This window comes from Gadus chalcogrammus, chromosome 21 (genome assembly GCF_026213295.1).
Source record: "Gadus chalcogrammus isolate NIFS_2021 chromosome 21, NIFS_Gcha_1.0, whole genome shotgun sequence".
In the NCBI taxonomy this organism is placed as follows: Eukaryota; Metazoa; Chordata; class Actinopteri; order Gadiformes; family Gadidae; genus Gadus; species Gadus chalcogrammus.
Genome location: NC_079432.1, coordinates 11638872 through 11656883, shown reverse-complemented (window position 1 = coordinate 11656883; position 18012 = coordinate 11638872). Strand labels below are relative to the sequence as shown.

Sequence of the window (18012 nt, the reverse complement as noted above, 5' to 3'; positions counted from 1 at the left end):
TATGCTGTGTGGAAGGAGGAAGGTGCGAAGCATGTGTGTGTGAGAGTAAGTGTGTGTATTAGGTATGTTGGGCACTGGGACCGCAGTAGCCAAGACGGGTGCAGCTGTGCATAAAGCCCAGCTGTTCTGGTCTGCACGTGGCCAGGGTTTGTTTTGGACACACACACACATACACACACACACACACACACAGACGCACATACACACACACACACACACATGCACACAGGCACAGAGACACACAGGTACACACGCACACACACAGGCACAGAGGCACACACAGGGGCACACATACACACACACACACACACACACACACACACACACACACACACACACACACACACACACACACACACACACACACACACACACACACACACACACACGCACAGACACACACACACAGGCACACACAGACCTTTACACTGTTTTCTCTGGGGTACAGCGGCTGATGGATGTACAGGCTGGGGCTCCGTCAGCCTTTCACCAAATTCATTATTCTTTACGGTTTGTTTATGTCAATACGTTACACGGCAGTGATCTCGGGAGTTCTCGACATACAGAGAGAAACAATAAAACCGAAGGGTACTTGAGGAGTAGAGGAGAGTGGTTTTATTAGGACCTAATGGCCTTTAAATTAACTTCCTGGTAAAACTGGGACGACGCGCTAGGCTTGCGGTGGAGAACGCGTTGGTTGCTTTGTTACTCTGCTTCATTGCTCTCCGTGGACTGTCATGCCTGGTTCTGATCACAGGAGGTTAGGCCAACGCCCTGCTTGCCTTCCTGGTGCTTGATGGCTTTGAGTTGGGTATGGAAACAAACGATGTCTCTGTGTAATATAGGAGCTAAGAGGAGGTGAAATACGCTGAGCCCATGGAACGCAAGACAATGGTACAAACATGGTATAAACAACTCCTCCTGTCAACTCCTTGTTGACAAACCGAACCGCGTGAAGAGTGAGTGCAGGGAGGCTTCGGCAAGACTATACGGAGAAGCTTTTTGAAGTATCAAGATTGAGAGCCAAGTTTCAGTGTTGTAACGGATGTGTGCGACTCCTTCCATTATTTATTATAAAATATATGTATATCGGAATTGCTGTGTAGCGAAACGGCTCTCGGCTTCTGATAGTGAATATTTTCATCGCACTCATGTTCCTCTGGCAAACTTTTCTTCGCTTCAGTATCACATTTTTCCAGACATGCTTTAATGACTTGGCCTCCACGGCGGGCACCGAATGACATCACGGTGAGCCGAGGACGGCGGGAGAGCGTGAGAAGGAGGGAGAGGAAGAAAGAGACGGACAGGGCTACGATCTCCGAGACTACAACTTGACGACACTTGAGCTTGCCAAACTTCCCCATTAAAAGTATATATTAACCTCAGTAGAATTGTGAAAAATACCCACTGAAGAAAATTGCATAAAATTGTCACTAAAACAACGCGTAAAAATCGAGGCCCTGTTTTTCACCGTGGATGTGCACAGTATATACGTTATACAACATCACAATAATTAGATTAAGATTTCACACAACACGTGTATGAAAAACAATTGTTTATTATAGTTTTTTGCTCCAAACGCTTAATCACGCTAGGTGAGTTGTGTGTCGACTAAACCATTTGAACAGAACTGCATTAGAATCTATTGATAACATGTCACAGTGGAAGGATGTGGATTTCCCTCTACGCCGCTTACTACATGTGTTCCTGGTAAAATAAATGCCATTCATATTTCAAACACTGCATTCATCCTGATGGAGCTACTAATGCTGCCGCACACATATGTAAAAACATATGTAAACATATGTAAATATGGCAAAACAGAACTGGGACATTGAGACGGTGCTGCAACATGTACAAATTTGGAGCAATTATTCTCTCTAGAACCCCCCCCCCCCCCCTCAAATGAGTTGATTTTGTGTTTTTTTCTGAGTTTTGCCTCAAACTCGATGCAATTCATCTCAACCTACTAACTAGTGTTTGGTGTTGTTGACTAATCAGTCCGGTCGGCCCCGGGCTCCCTACCCTGTCCGAAGCGTCCGGTCTTGTGCACGTCGGTGGAGCTGCGGTACCCCAGCATCCTGCAGACCACGTCCCCGTCCTTTTGGTCCCAGGAGTCGTCGCACACCGTCCCCCAGCGCCGCTCGTGGAACACCTCCACGCGGCCCTCATGGGGCCCCGAGCCGTTCACCAGCCTCACCAGAGGTTCCTCCACTGGGGGACGGGGGGGGACGGACGGACAAACACACACACAAAGATGAACAGTTGCACAAAGTTTGTCACAGTGACAACAAATATTTAGTATCAGATACTTGACAATAAAAACATGACTGAACTCTTTTACAAGCGCTCAGATGTTAACTGAAGCCCAAATGACATAATCACAAGCTGCGATGGGAAAACATTTCCATAAACAACTGAAAATGCCTTTGATTTTGTTAGAGAAACAAGTTAACTATGAAAACCCCAGCTGAATCCTGTCCTGTTCTTTACTATTGGGTACCTCTCGATCAAATGTGTAGCGTTCCTGTATCTGCAGACCTAAACCAGTTGGTTGTGCGGGTAGATTGTGTGCATACTGTGTATTCTGCTGCACACTGTGTGAAGGTGTGAATGAGATTCTAACGTCTTGGTGGACAGAGTGATGCCTGTGTTTAGAAATTGTAACACACACGATCAATGTTTAAAAACAACACACGGCTTATCGCCTTTTTCTAAATTGAATTGAAGAACTTCGGGCGCACATTTATGACATTTAACAGATTGACACATTGAAAAGGAACACACACGGTCACTGTATGTGCGGGTGGGCAGGTATGTGTTATAGATACATACAATGATAGAAATCAATACCAGCAGAAAATGTTCCCACATTGTGAAGGATCATTCTCAGTGCAGCAGCTGCATCACAGCCGCCTGTTGATATGTCTCCATGTGGTAACCAACATACATAATCTGTGTGTGTGTGAGTCTGTGCGCATATCTGCGTGTGTGTGTGTTTTTTGCTGGTATGTTTGTGCGTGTATGGGTTTGTATGTGTGTGCATGTGTGTGATTGCGTGCATGTGTGTGTGTGTGTTTGAATGTGTCTTGCACTATCTGGCTCATTCCCCATCCTGTCTTTACACACACATGTACACACTGGCTGAGTGCTGATCTCTGGGACAGTGCTCTCTGTGCTGTGGGGCCTGGGTAGCGCCGGCGGGGCCGGGATGATGAAACACTGGAGGAGCAGGGCCAAGCCCACACTATCTAGACAGGATGTGGGCCTCATCAGACCATCATGCATGCACACGCGTCTGATTCTCACTAGACCGTCGTCATTCATTACATAGCATGGAATGATATGTTATTGTTTTAATAACATGACACACTTGTCAGTGCGTATCAGAGTGATGTTTGCCATTTTCTCTTATACTTAATTCTATTTCTCTCTTTTATTTTAAATAATAGAGTTTATGAAGGAAGGATAGGAGGATGAGGGTAAGAACAAGTAAAACAAACAAATAGATGGACAATGACAGAATACTGATAGAGATCAAGTATGTTATCTAACTTTATGATAGAGCACCTTTCAGAAAAAATAAAGTTGAAACCACAGATTAAATTATAAAATAATCAATATTTCACTACTGGGTTTAAATAAATAAAAACATAATTATAAAGAACTGGGATCATTTTGAGTCAATTTTTAGTGATAATGCGGAGGAGGAGGAGGAGGGGGGGGAGGAGGAGGAGGAGGAGGAGGAGGAGGAGAAGGAGGAAAGTCCCGAATGAGGCCTGCCTGTGTGGAATTCCAGGACTGGGAATGAAGGAATAGACATGAGGGTGGGGGGAGATACTAATGTGAACCACATTGTACATATATAGCACTGGGGGAAAGGGACAGGGTGTGGAGGGTTAATATATAGAAATTACTGTGCGCTTTCCAATGGTACCTCCAGCAGAGGCGTGCCTGATTTATATCGTACCTTACAATCCAAGAGCATCACAGGATGACACATTGAAGGAGAGCTAACATCAACATCCAGCACATTTTCTTTTCGGTCCTCATTCCTTCCTGCACACTTTGGATTTATTCTGCTATGATCGATCTGAGGGTTGATAGGGGGATTAGTTTACTGGAATCACTCTTGATGAATCAAGATGTCATAACTCTATCTTTATGGAATTTGTGTTTCTTCCACGCAAATATTTTTTTTAATTGACTGCAGACCGAAAACATGTGCTACATATTGCACATATTGCGTATTATGCATGCATATTTGCAAAACAGCAATCCAAAAGTTTGACGAGCTAAAAATGACTGTGCTGTAGTTCTCGTTTGCATTGGTGGCTGTTGGAAAATCTTTGCAATTGCAGATATATCTGGGCCAGCATGGACACATTACACACAGATACACGCACAGATACACGCACAAACACACACACACACACACACACACACGCACACGCACACGCACACGCACACGCACACAGACACACACACACACACACACGCACAAGCACACGCACACGCACACAGACACACACACACACACACACACACACACACACACACACACACACACACACACACACACACACACACACGAGTGCGCGCACACACAAAGACAAATGACCTATTATGAAAATACCATTCTTTCTCCTCAGAGATATGAGTCCAATCCTGCAAGGGCCCCACCATATTTCTCTGCAATTGATTCCTTCTCTAGGGAATCTGACAGCTCCCGCACATACTGTAGGACATGCTTTCCAAGAAACCACCCACACACACGCACACACACACTCAGACACACACCCACACCCACACCCCCACACACACACACACACACACACACACACACACACACACACACACACACACACACACACACACACACACACACACACACACACACACACACACACACACACACACACACACACAGGCCAGCAAACTCCCCCTTAATTTGTGCACATGATTTCCAAATACCTTTATCGCTGGCTAAATGCGAAATGTACTTTTCTTTCCTCCTCATTTGGTAGAACATAGAGTAACTAATGGTGCATAGATGTGGAAGAATGCTGCTTCTCCAGTGAGGAAGGAGGAGAGCTATCAACCAGCAGTATCCTTGGATAAACCACAGCTTGTTTTTCTAAAAATAAAGTTTATTCTTACTTATTTGCTCCCAGTGTCCTACGAGACCAGGACACTTCTGCTCTGAGTTCATAGCAATCATTTTCATTCTTTCTCTTAAATTTATATTTGATGGGATTTTGTATATTTTGGGACAGGAGAGTCGAGACAGAGAGGGAATGACATGGCGTATGACCACAGGTTGGAATCAAACTGGGCATCTTTCCTTCCTTCCTTCCCAACTTCCTTACTTCTTCCCTCCTGCCTTCATACTGTGTATTTATAATACTTTTCTCTCTCCATCTGACTTGCTTTCATAACCTTTAACGGGGCCAGGGACACTTGGGCCTGATATTACTAATGTTTGTCTGGCGAGAGAGTGAGAGAGAGAAGGAGGGGGGAGTGAGAGAGGGAGGGAGGGAGGGAGAGAGGGAGAGAGGGAGTCAGAGAGGGGAAGGGAGAGAGGGAGAGAAGGAGGGAGGAGGGAGGAGGGAGGGAGGGAGGGAGAGAGGGAGAGAGGGAGTCAGATAGGGGAAGGGAGAGAGGGAGAGGAGGAGGGAGGAGGGAGGGAGGGAGGGAGAGAGGGAGAGAGGGAGTCAGAGAGGGAGAGAAGGAGGGAGGAGGGAGGGAAGGAGAACCTGGACGAGAGTGGAGTGTATGGCGCAGAGACAGACACTAACTAGAGCCGTGTGTTCACAACGTCCCACCCTAAAACACAATAAAGAGCCCAATCTTTCTTGCGGTTCAGTAAAGTGCGTCTCAGCGTCTCTCTCTTCCCTTCTTCATTAGAGTAAAGGAACAAAGGACGCACAAAAGGACACACAGAACTCATAACACAAACAAAAACATTTGTATTCTTTTTTTATCGGGATGTTATCGTTCTGATGCGCAACGAAAAACAAAGAAATGAGAGAAAGAGAGGAAGAAAGAAAAAAGGCAGAAAGCCAGAAATACCGAGGCAAAGGAACCAAATGAAGCCCATTGTCTGATAAAACCCCTTCTACGCTGCGGCCCAGGGGCCCTGCCCCTCAAGGGCCCCGTGCAGCCCAACTCTTTCATGGCGACCTATGGACATGGGGGGCTGCAGATGATGTGGAACTGAGAACCTGAGCCATGTGGTTGTGTGTGTGTATGTGTGTGTGAAGGGGGGCATGGGAGTGTTAAAGTGAGGGTGTAGGGGTCTAGAAGAATGCTAAAGTGACTCTGGCTTCTTGGGACATTCGCGTACACATTTTCTGTCTTATCACTATTTTATTTTTCTTGGATAGTATTTTCCAGAGTCAACCAGACTACTATTAGAATACAGTAGAGAGGGCATGAGGGCCCCAGTGTACACACACACACACACACACACACGTGAGAGTGGGCATGTTGGCGGGCAGACCTCTCTGCAGGGGCCGCTAATGTTGCGAAATAAGATTTGGATGGAGACTAAACCACTTGGGAGAGTTTGCGGAGGAGGACAGTGGTGATAAGGATGATGAGGAGGATGTCATAGAGTTATCAAAACAGCTCCCTTTGGCCCCAGTTGGAGAACCAAATGAATCACGTCTGTGATTCAACTGCTGTGGTACTGTTTGTTTTGCCTTTCTTTCTCTTCACCAAGGTCGTTGGCCACAAGGACTATCGTTTTATACACAATCCCCTTGACCTTCTCTCTCTATCACACACTCTAAAGTGTGATGCCATGCGCTCTGTCTGTTTTTGTGGGTCTGTGTTGGAACCTCAGCCTCACATCGTTGATACGTCACATTTTCGAGCGATGTGCTTTCAAATGTTCTGCCCGAATGTTCGGCATGGCACCGAATTCTGCTCAATAAAAAGTACACCGTGTGATCATTCGCACAGGGTTTCATTCTAGACAGTAGACACCCTAATCCTAATAGGTTCCCAGTGTGTTTGTGTGCGTGTGTGTGTGTGTGTGTGTGTGTGTGTGTGTGTGTGTGTGTGTGTGTGTGTGTGTGTGTGTGTGTGTGTGTGTGTGTGTGTGTGTGTGTGTGTGTGCGTGCGTGTGTGTGGGTGTGTGTAATATTTTAATTTTGCCATAAGAGCATTCATACATGCCATTAGTAGCTAAGGCCCATTAACAAACCACAACCAACTGATTTAGTGAAGTTAAGTCACTCCATGGTTACGGTCTGTCGAGGCACTCTGGCAGTAAAGGAATAGTATGCAGTATGCTGTGAAGGGGCATCCTGCCTTGGCCTGTAGTCCACACTTGGCTAATACGCCAATGCCTCCATTTTCTATAAACATTGATGATCACTAGTTCATTATGAATCATTTTGTGTTTGTTTGGTGGGTACCCTACTTTAAAGAACATATCGCAGGTTGGCAAATCCCAGTTCATTAATGTGGGGAAAGTACACAGCAATTCGACTGGAACTTTACTTTGCATTTTCTCAAGCCTTAGAATTAAAGACTTGTCTTCGTAATGCGCCAAGCATGCAGACAACAGAACTAAGTCGAGTGTGACGTAACATGGGGTAAGTCAAATAAAGTACGGTCAATTAAAATATATGTTACCAATTACCATGATTTGCTTCATACTTTCCCCCACATTAGCAAACTTGCTTCATAAGTCTGATCAATGGGAATATAGGTAGAGAAGTCCAGTTCTACACCTGCAAACACCATTACAATAGAAGTGAGGAGGTCCTTTTGAATGTATGTTGAACCACACCATGTTTTTCGCTCTGTGTTTCGTGGATGAGATTGTTCAGGTGCTAACAGTACTGCTTACCTTTCTTATCCACTCCGCCATCTCCTCGTTCGCCCTTCTCTCCCCTGAAACCCCTGTCTCCTCTCTCACCTGCGGTACAGGACACAAAGGATAGAGAAGGAGGGAGAGAGAGAGGGGGAGAGAGACGTAGAGATAGAGGTCATGCATACGTTGGAATGAGCAAGCAAACACATCCAAACTATCAAATAACATACAAAGCCTTCCACAAATGATGACTCATGATTCAGTGCAGCGACGCCTTCAGTATGGTTTGTGTACCTCTCCAACCCTTTCCAATAAGCAAATAAATCATCTGGGTTGCATCAGAATCTAATACGTTTAATAATTTGTTTTATTCAAGTCTGTCTTCTTCTAAACAGGTCAGTCTTCACAAAAAACGTAGAAACCAGTGGATTAAAGAATGTTAAACAAAGGCAGAACATTTGAGTCAGAAAATAAAAAACCTGAACTTGAACCTTTCTGGCCAATTTGTAAGTTGTTTGCACAATGGTTGACCTCTGCCCTTATTCAGTACAGCCAAATCTGCATGTTTTTGAATGGTGTTATTTGATAGGTTGGTATCATGGTGGTACTAATAAATGAAAATAAAAGGGTGTAACCCATGTTCAAATTCATATTTTCTTCTACTTTGGAAAAAATTGGTGTGGAAGTAAATGTATCAAAAAAGGACTTTCAGATGTCGCGGTTCTCAAAGCAGCCCGTTCAGAAAGCCACAGGGGGAAAGGACATGTGAACACATGACACACACTTAGAAGATTACACGCTACAGGAGACTTACATCGAAAAAGACTATGGGTTGGGCCAGGGGGGCTTTAAACACACAATTAGAGAAACCTGAACCCTGGAATATGTGAATAAGAACATGTGTATGTGATTGAAATCACACAAAAGTGAAGAGAAAACGTTATTTTTTTCTTTCATTTAAAATGAATAAATAACGCAAGCCTTCAAAAAGACTCTCGCTCTCCTCTGCCGTTTCATGTGTGGTCCTCCATGGTCTCTTTTTCAACGTACCTCAAGTCTCTAACAGTGTAAGCCAGCACTGTAATCGTTGTATACTTTAGGCATTAGGCACAAAAACTAGAGGATAGAGCCCTGTCTGGCCCACTCAGAGAGGAGTGGACCAGACAGCCTAAGCCTCTGGCTGAGAGAGAGAGAGAGAGAGAGAGAGAGAGAGAGAGAGAGAGAGAGAGAGAGAGAGAGAGAGAGAGAGAGAGAGAGAGAGAGAGAGAGAGAGAGAGAGAACAAGAGAGAGAGAGAGAGAGCACAACAGACTCTCAGAGAGATACAAAGAGAGCAAGACAGAGAAAGACAGAGACTGAGGGATAGGGAGAGATAGATAGAGAGTGAGTAAAACAGAGAGACAGAGTGATTAAGAGTGACATACAGACGGACAGATGCAGACAGACAGACAGACAGACAGACAGACAGACAGACAGACAGACAGACAGACAGACAGACAGACAGACAGTGAGTCAGAGAGAGACAGAGAGCGATACAGAGTAAACAGTAGACAGAAAGACAGACAGATAGATAGAGGGAGTAAGTAAAACTGAGAAATTGATTTCTTTGCGGAACCCCAAACAACCAATCTGGCTGGTTAAGCAGCGGAAAAACCAAAAGCAATCATGGGGACTATTCTGGTGATCTCAGCTCAGCAAATCCCTGGTATTTCTGTGGTTCCAGCGCTGGCAGCAGACATACCTCTGTGTTTATGTGTGACACCTTCCCTCCAATCAGCATGTTCTTGGATACCACTTATTTCCATTTCAAAACATTGGTTAGCTTCCCCCACCCATCCGAGCCATGCCATATCCTACCACCACCACCACCACCTAACCCCACCCCTGCCCAAACCCCACCCCTACGCAAGCCCACCAAAAAACACCTAAGGAGACCCTTGGTTGGAGACCTGTATCATTAGCATTACTAAAGGAGGGTCGGGGTGTGGTGGATTAGCTAAAAATAGTAGTTTATCCAACATGTAATTAAGCCTGCTTTTTGACCTACTGCATTGAAAATGTGTGTGTGTGTGTGTGTAGAAGCCATAATTAGGTTTTCTGCATTTTGTCTTGACATTATTAGTTAAGATATAATTCTTTGTTATTAAGTTTATGGAAAAATGATTTCAGTTAATATATGCATGAATCAATGTACTTAATACTATATTTTGTTATTCACCTAGGACTCACCTGCATGTGTTACCGTAATCCCCTAGCCACTCCCTCTCAACGTGCTTCTGTGTAGAGCTTAATTGGCCCATTGACGGTGACTGTATCGGGTTAGATGGCGGAGAAGGAACAGTTTTCTGACCGCATACGCATACCTATACGCATAGCCTACGCATTAGCATACTGAAGTACTTTCATATTGTTTTCGCAAACCGTATTTGTAATACTTTATTTTGAACGGCTGGAAAGTCAACCGGACTTTTAGAATAAAAACTCAAAGATTTCTACTCTCCGTGCGTGTTTCTTCAGAATGTGTGTCGGGAGAACTCCGCATCAGCCTCATGGCCTCAAAAATCTGGTAGAATGGCCATAACTTAGTCGGAAAACTACCCGAAGACCGACGTCTTTGAAAGGATTGTATCCATGGATTGTGTCCTTACGGATTGTGGACAACGTCACTGTTGATTATCGAAGGGGAACGCAATCGATGGAATGTATGAAGAGCCGACGCATCGTGAGTAAAGCGGTTTTCTGAATGAAACCGCGCTGCGCTGGAAAGGAATGTTTGGAAGCAACGTGCGTGCAAACAAACAAAATACTGTTAAGTGAAATATCAACATCAATATTATTTATTGGACTGTTTAGCGAACTGCATAAACAAACAGGAATTGAACAAAAGGATTTGTGAACTTTGAAAGCAAAATGTCTGACGAGGAATGTCAGACGGCCGAGGAGGCTGCAAAGCTTTTGAAATCAGAGATTGCAACGCGCAAAGGAAAGCTAGGAGCTTGCACTAGGAAAACGAATGAAATTAAGGAATTGATGTTTGAAGGTGGAAACATTGAGGAAGTGGAGAATAAAATCACGATATTGCATAGCTGTTTTCAAGATCTTCAATCTGCCAATGATTCAGTTTGTGCACTTATTGTAGACGAAATGGAGCAGAGGGAGGATCAGAATAATTGGTATGAGCCCAGATTTATGAATATTGCCTTCTTCCTAAAAGAAGTGGAAGCATGGAAAAAGAATGAATGAATGAGTATTATGATGTATTATGACAGATAACACTGAGCCCACCTTTGATGATGCCTCACCAATTCCGTTTGCAACTCTGGGGGCGGTACCAAAAACCCCGCTCCAGAAAGCAGTTCGACACATGCTCAGCAGCTCTGGGGGAGCCAGAAGAGGAGCCACAACTTCATCCAGCCCACAAGCCGATGCAAGCAATGACCCCACCGGAGACCACCGTGCTATGCTGCAAAGACAAAAGGAGCTCATGGATCTCATGACCAGGCAACAAAATCTTTCCCTCTTGCCAAAAAGAGAAGTTCCAGTCTTTGACGGGGACTCGTTATCTTTTCAATCTTTTATTAATGCCTTTAGACACCTTATTGAGGACAATACTAGTAGCTGCCAAGACAGGCTATACTATCTTGAACAATTCACAACAGGTCAGGCCAGAGACCTGGTCCGTAGTTGTTTGCATATGGACGGCCAGCAAGGCTACACAGAGGCCAGACAGCTCTTGCACAAACATTTCGGGAATGAAATGATTATAGCAAATGCCTATCTTGAAAAAGCACTAAACTGGCCATCTATTAAACCTGATGACCATAAGTCCATTCATTCTTATGCTTTGTTTTTAAAGGAATGTCACAATGCAATGCAAAACCTGGATTATCTTGACGAACTGGATGTTGCCTCCAACTTAAAGCTGCTCCTCTCCAAATTACCATACAAACTCCGTGAACGATGGCGGACCAGAGTGTATGAAGCATCTCAAAGAAACGCGCGTGTTCGATTCAAGCATCTTGTGGAATTCATGGAAACGCAATCCCGTATCCTTCTGCATCCAGTGTTCGGAGACATTAGAGATCCACCGCCCATTAAAGGCCCCATCTCCAAAACCAAAAGCTTTGACTCAAGGACACCTAGAGGAGGCAGCAGCTTTGTGACCACTGTGACACCGGCTGAGCAGCAGGCAACCAAACAGCAGGCAACCAGACTGCCATCAACGGTAACAAAGCAAACCAACACCTTTTCCAGTGCTGTCATGCCATTATGTACTTTCTGTCAATGCCAACACACAGTAGCAGATTGCATAAAATTCCAGTCAGAGCGACATGACAAGAAAGTAGAACACTTAAAATGGAATGGCCACTGTTTTGGATGTCTAAAAAGGGGCCATATGAGTAAGAATTGCAACAAAAAATTGGACTGTCAAATTTGTAATAGGAAGCACCCCACCCTGCTACACATTGACAGTAAGAACTCAGATCAGCGGCCCTCGCTGAACACATCTTCCACAACCACAAGGACTCTCAACAGTTCAAGTCAAGGTGGCCAACGGCAACAAAACCGTCCGAATGTATGCCTTCCTTGACCCGGGCAGCTCGGCCACCTTCTGCACTGAAAACATCATGCATCAGCTGAACGCCAAAGGTCGCAAAATTGGATTCATCCTGCAAACATTGGGACAAGACAGACCTGTTAAGAGCTATGAGCTCACAGGATTAGAAGTAGGTAACTTAGATGGAACTGTGTTTATTGATCTGCCTAAAGTATACACCCAATGCAAAATTCCTGTTTCAAAACAAAATCGACTTAGTCAGCATGACACAGAAAGATGGCCCTACCTTAATGGAATCAAACTCCACAGCATTGACGCCAACATTGAGATTTTAATTGGAATGAACATTCCAAAGGCGATGCAACCCGGGCAAGTAGTCAACAGTCAAGGGAATGGACCGTACGCAGTCAAGACACTATTAGGATGGGTGGTCAACGGCCCGCTCAACTCTTGTTCTGCTACGGAGAAGACTGGATCAACGTCAGTGACGGTAAATCGAATCTTGATGGACAATATCAAGGACTTGCTCATCAATCAATATAACAATGAATTTCCCTGAAAAGGATTATGAGGGAAAAAAGCGAGATGTATGTTGAGGACATAGAATTCATGAACTTGACAACGAAAGCAATCAGTCAAAGAGGGATATTACTACCTACCCCCACCCTTCCGTGACAAGGATGTATTGTTACCAAACAACCATGATGTGGCAGCACAACGCACACACTCTCAAGGAGATTCAGGAAGGATTCGGCTCTTGCAACTGAGTACAAAGCATTCATGGAGAATGTACTGCAAAAGGGCAGCGGCGCGCATTTCACGCGGGTCAAAAGCCGCCCCTAGCACCAACTGGAAGCGGCGCGACGGTCGCACTGCAGTATAATATCAGGAAGTCACCTGTCGATCAGCCGCAACAAAGAGACGAAACGCAATGGGTGAGTAGCCTATTGTAGCCTAGTTTATTTATTTTCCATATTTTTTCGCTGAATAATTTGAAAAATGTATAATCTGCGCAGTGAAAGTATGTTTCCAAGCAGTAGATCAACTTAGTTTGTAGGGCACTTTATCGTTTTATTTAGTCATTTCTTATTTATTTTATATTTTGCAATTATTCATCTACTGCATCAACAATCTCAATAATTGCAGGACCTTCTATTAAGCCTTTTTAGTATATAGTGCAGTCCCCTTTTAAGGCCAATTGTTATTGTGTGTATTTATTGTATTGAGCTACTGGATGGCTTTATTGGTCCCCATTGGGACCAATAAAGTAGCTAGCTATCTATCCATCTATATAGCCTTATCATAGCCACACATTTACATGTATGCAGCCAGTAGTTATCAATTTTAATTGAACACAAGCTATTTTACATTTTATTGAGTTTTTTTTATTTCAACAGAACAATTGTCGCCAGACAGAGGGTGGCTGCCCTTCTTCTGCTGCACCGTAGGAGCAGGAGGGTTGATCGTAGGCGGGCAGGGAGAAGACGAAGGGTTTGGGTGCACCCCATCAATGAACGGAGACAAGAACAGGGGGTATACCACAATCTGGTCCAGGAGCTCCGTGCAGAGAGGCACCACCAATATTTCAATTCGCCACTAGGAAGTTTGCAATGGCAGAACCGTATGGTGCAACCTAGTCATGATGACCTATCATTTAGTTATTATCACACTCTGGTATAAATACTCTTTTGCATAAATATATATATATATATATACACATATATTTTATCCCTCGGGATAACTACAGTGATGTTATTGCTGTGCTGGACTCAGTAGCCAGTCTATTTTATTTGAGTGCTCGAGACACTTAATGTTATTTTTCCTTAAACCCAGTGACAGTTAATACATGACAATGCATTTTTGAACTTTGCCTGTGTTTTCTTTTACTTAGCCTATCTATTTTATTGTATTGTATATTTATTGTATTTCTATGTGAAGCACTTTGAGTCTGCTTCATGTATTAAAAGTGCTATATAAATGAAGTTGCCTTGCCTTAAATAAAAAAAAATATATTACAACTAAGTAATCTGGTTTCTACCTACATGGTGTGATTATATGTGACTTGATTTCGTCTATTTCCCATTATGGTTAATGGTTTGGGTAGTTAGTCCACAATTGTTGATTTCTCACCTGAAGAGCCAATCTCCAGAGCTATGGCTCGCAAGGCAATGTCCTTTATGGAGTTGTCTTTGTAATGACGGGAACATTGGTCATACAATTCAACATATTTTTCCGCCTCGACGAACAGTCTCTCATCGTCCATTCTCGTAATTGTTTCTCACAAACGAAAGAGGGCGACATCCAGTGGTGAGGGGTAGATATGGAGGTGTAACGGAGAGTAACGGACAACGATTGTGATGAGTGTGGCTTGGTTTTCCACACTTGGGATTTAATTGACATTTGATTATGTGTTTACAGTGTCACATAAAAAGATTGTTATTGACACATGTTGGACAGATGCTTTATTCCATGTAGTCGCGCCGTCAGTGGACAGTATGGAGTGACGGGATTAAATAGAGTTTTTTTTTTTTTTCTATTCTAAGGAGATGTTTCTGGAGTTATAACTGAGAAATAACGCAGTTGACTTAAATTAATCTGATTACATAGATTTAACACATGATACGGGTTGAAATTTAATTTATGAAGGGCGATGATAAAACATAATCGTTCTTCTCACTCTACAATTCTTCTGTCTGACAGTTCACCACCACATCATCTGTGTCGCCAATTCTCCTTTTCCTCCAAACCATGCGTACGCATGGGTCAGAGTTTGCTTAGGGCTGCGCACATTCTCCCGTCAAGTTTTTTATAGATCACAACCTTGGCGTGGAAAGTCACGTACGCCAATTTCAGCCCCGTTTTGTGCGTACGCAGCGGTTATAAATGAGACCCCTGGTCTTTACTTATAAAGGCTGGCTAATTGGACACTCCATAGACACACGTGGCATAGAGATAAGACATGCAATACCTTGATACCTCGCATGAATATTATCATTCTTTCACTACCACACAAAAGCTTGGGTTTAACTAGCCCAGAAGGACGATTTCGTGTTGGAGATGTGGGCCAAACTCGATATACACACACACACACACACACACACACACACACACAGTCAGAAAGAGTGTGTGTTTGTTTGTGTGTGCAACCCTGAGACAAAATGAGGAACGTTTGTGTTCCCAGGGATCTGAAATACAACGCTCCAGTTTGACTGATGGAATGGACGGATGGATGAAAGGATGCATGGGAATAATACAACCAATGGATCAAAATCAGAGAGAAAAGGACACATACCTTTAGGCCCAGCAGGACCGATGTCCCCCTTCTCACCGAGACTCCCGTTGACCCCCGGTGACCCCTTCAACCCTCGAGAGCCAGGGAACCCCTTTTCTCCAACGATCCCTGTCAACACAGACACACGCACGCACGCACGCACACACACAAACACACACATACATGCACACACACACACACGCATGCCAACACGTGCACAAGCACGCGTGCAGACACACCCACACACATACACACAAACAGGCGTCATTTCACTAAAGATCATATCTGGCATGCATTTGTTCTTGGTGAAAAAAACACTTCAAACTCGTTCCAAAAGCTGCCATCCCCACTCTCCAAATCTCAGGGTCAGGGTTAGATCACCGCAGGACAACAGTTTAAGGTGACCGTGTCAGTCTGAGACAGAAATCCCATGAATGAGTTTGGCCCTAGCATTCCTAGAAAGCATTCACAGGGTTAACCATCTCTAGCCAATCGTCTTTAGCCAACTAGCAGTTGCTAGCGTTACAACTGTGTGGCAATTATTGGAATCACGACTTAAACACGGTTTGGCTAGGTTTGCAGTTTGGCTAGTTGTGAAGGCGACTTGCTCATTGCGAGTCGCAATCTGATGTGTTTGCATTGTGTTGCCATGGAAACCTTAATGATAAGATGGGATTCAAACCATAAAGTAGAAAACGTAAACTAAACATGATGTCATGATGCGTTCTGCAGCAATCACATTTTGGACCCCGTTCTTCTGCCATCACAACTTCCAACAGATTAGTTCATTGGATCTTATAGAGGATATCATCTTGGCCTTTCCCCTGCCTTGGTTTGCTGAAAGGGTTTCAGGGCTGAATATATTTTATGAAAATATTGAATGACGCACAATGTCACGGTTTGTGTTTAGCGGCACATCGCCTGCTCATATTTGGTTTCCAGCAATTGTTGCATTTGTCAAACGCACACACAAGTAACGTATCCAAGTCCCCGTCAAGGCTGTGTCTGAACTGTTTGAGTAAATAAACCCACTTCAGCGAGTTCTCATGTTTTCAGGGCGACTGTTGCGTTGTTTCTAATCCTAACTCTTATTGTCTTTGTGGTGTGGTTCTCTTTGTGTCTCGTGAAGCTTGAGTTCGAGGGTACTTCCAAGGCATTAGCATACTCTATCTGGCATACTGCTGGGTTATTTTCCGTTTTTGCACGTCACTGTGTTGGAGATGTAAACACAACTGCCTAGCGCCTTAAAATCCCTCCTCTGTGATGGTTTTAACTTGTGTGTTTTGTGGTTGTACCACGTTAGTCAATAAACCCCTGAGGGTGTGAATGTATTATTATCCTGATTTCATAGCCAGACTTACTGAACAAAAAGAGGTTCTGAGACTAGGCCTGGACTTTTTCCCCTCGCTCTTTTTCTGCAGCTTGTTTTGATGGTAACAAATGAAAAACATTAAGATTTCTTTTTCTAATCATTCATTTTTGTAGGTGTACTTTTTCATTTGCGGTTTTTCCCGGAAGACTTCCTGCCCAGTATGTTTCAAGGGGATGTGGAGGTTCTTGGACGAGCAACGTGAAGACTCTAACCTGGTGATTCAGGTTGGGGATTTGGCAGGGCTATTGTTTTCCAAATAAGTAGATGTAGTTTAACCAAAAGTTTGTTTTTTTGTAAAACACACTTTTAGCTATATTAGATGAAAAGAGTCTAAATTATTTTCAACTGAAAGCCTCGACATGAATATGCTGTTCTGTCTTTTGAGCTGACTTGTGAATACATCTGTTATGTTTTAAATAATCTTCATCATTTATTTGGGTTAGGGTTAGGGTAAGGCTTAGGGATAACCCTTAGTGCAGATAATCCTCAAGACTGCTCAAGTGGATCTCACAATTCACACTGCACTGGGAATGACACGATATTCTTTGTTTACGTTGACGTTCACGGTGGCTCGATATTTGAATCCTTGAACATAATAATGCAACAATTTTAAAGTCAATATGCATACAGAATGCATGCCAATCCATATCAACAACTAGCCCAGATCAAGCTTCAAACTGGATTACCCAGAAGATATGATCAATATATTGATCAATGATTTGACAGTTGTAAAGAGAAAGGGAGCTAAAAGAATGAAAGAGCAAGATTTAGAAACTGAACAACCCAAAACACATCCCCTGCCACTTTGGTCTCTCCCTCCTTACGTATCTCTGTGATCAGAACTGTTGCATACAACGTTACCTGATTGGTCAGAAATGAGCCAGGATCGCTCTAAAGTCTAAATTGGCTTATAAAGCAGATAAAAATAACACTCCTTAAGTAGTCCTTCAATCTCACCAACAGCACCTCTAACTCTCGTCCAATGAG

General features: G+C 43.7%; 1 protein-coding gene across 2 annotated transcripts in view; it reads right to left on the bottom strand.

Moving 5' to 3' along the window:
- scara5 (scavenger receptor class A, member 5 (putative)) overlaps positions 1–18012 on the bottom strand; it is a 58477-nt gene that overhangs the window by 4487 nt on the left and 35978 nt on the right. For both annotated transcript variants that reach the window (XM_056580817.1, XM_056580818.1), the window contains 3 exons: positions 15675–15782; positions 7862–7930; positions 2026–2214 (listed from right to left, as the gene is read on the bottom strand). In XM_056580817.1, the coding sequence (XP_056436792.1) occupies positions 2026–2214; positions 7862–7930; positions 15675–15782 (366 nt within the window). The remainder of the gene's footprint in view (positions 1–2025; positions 2215–7861; positions 7931–15674; positions 15783–18012) is intronic.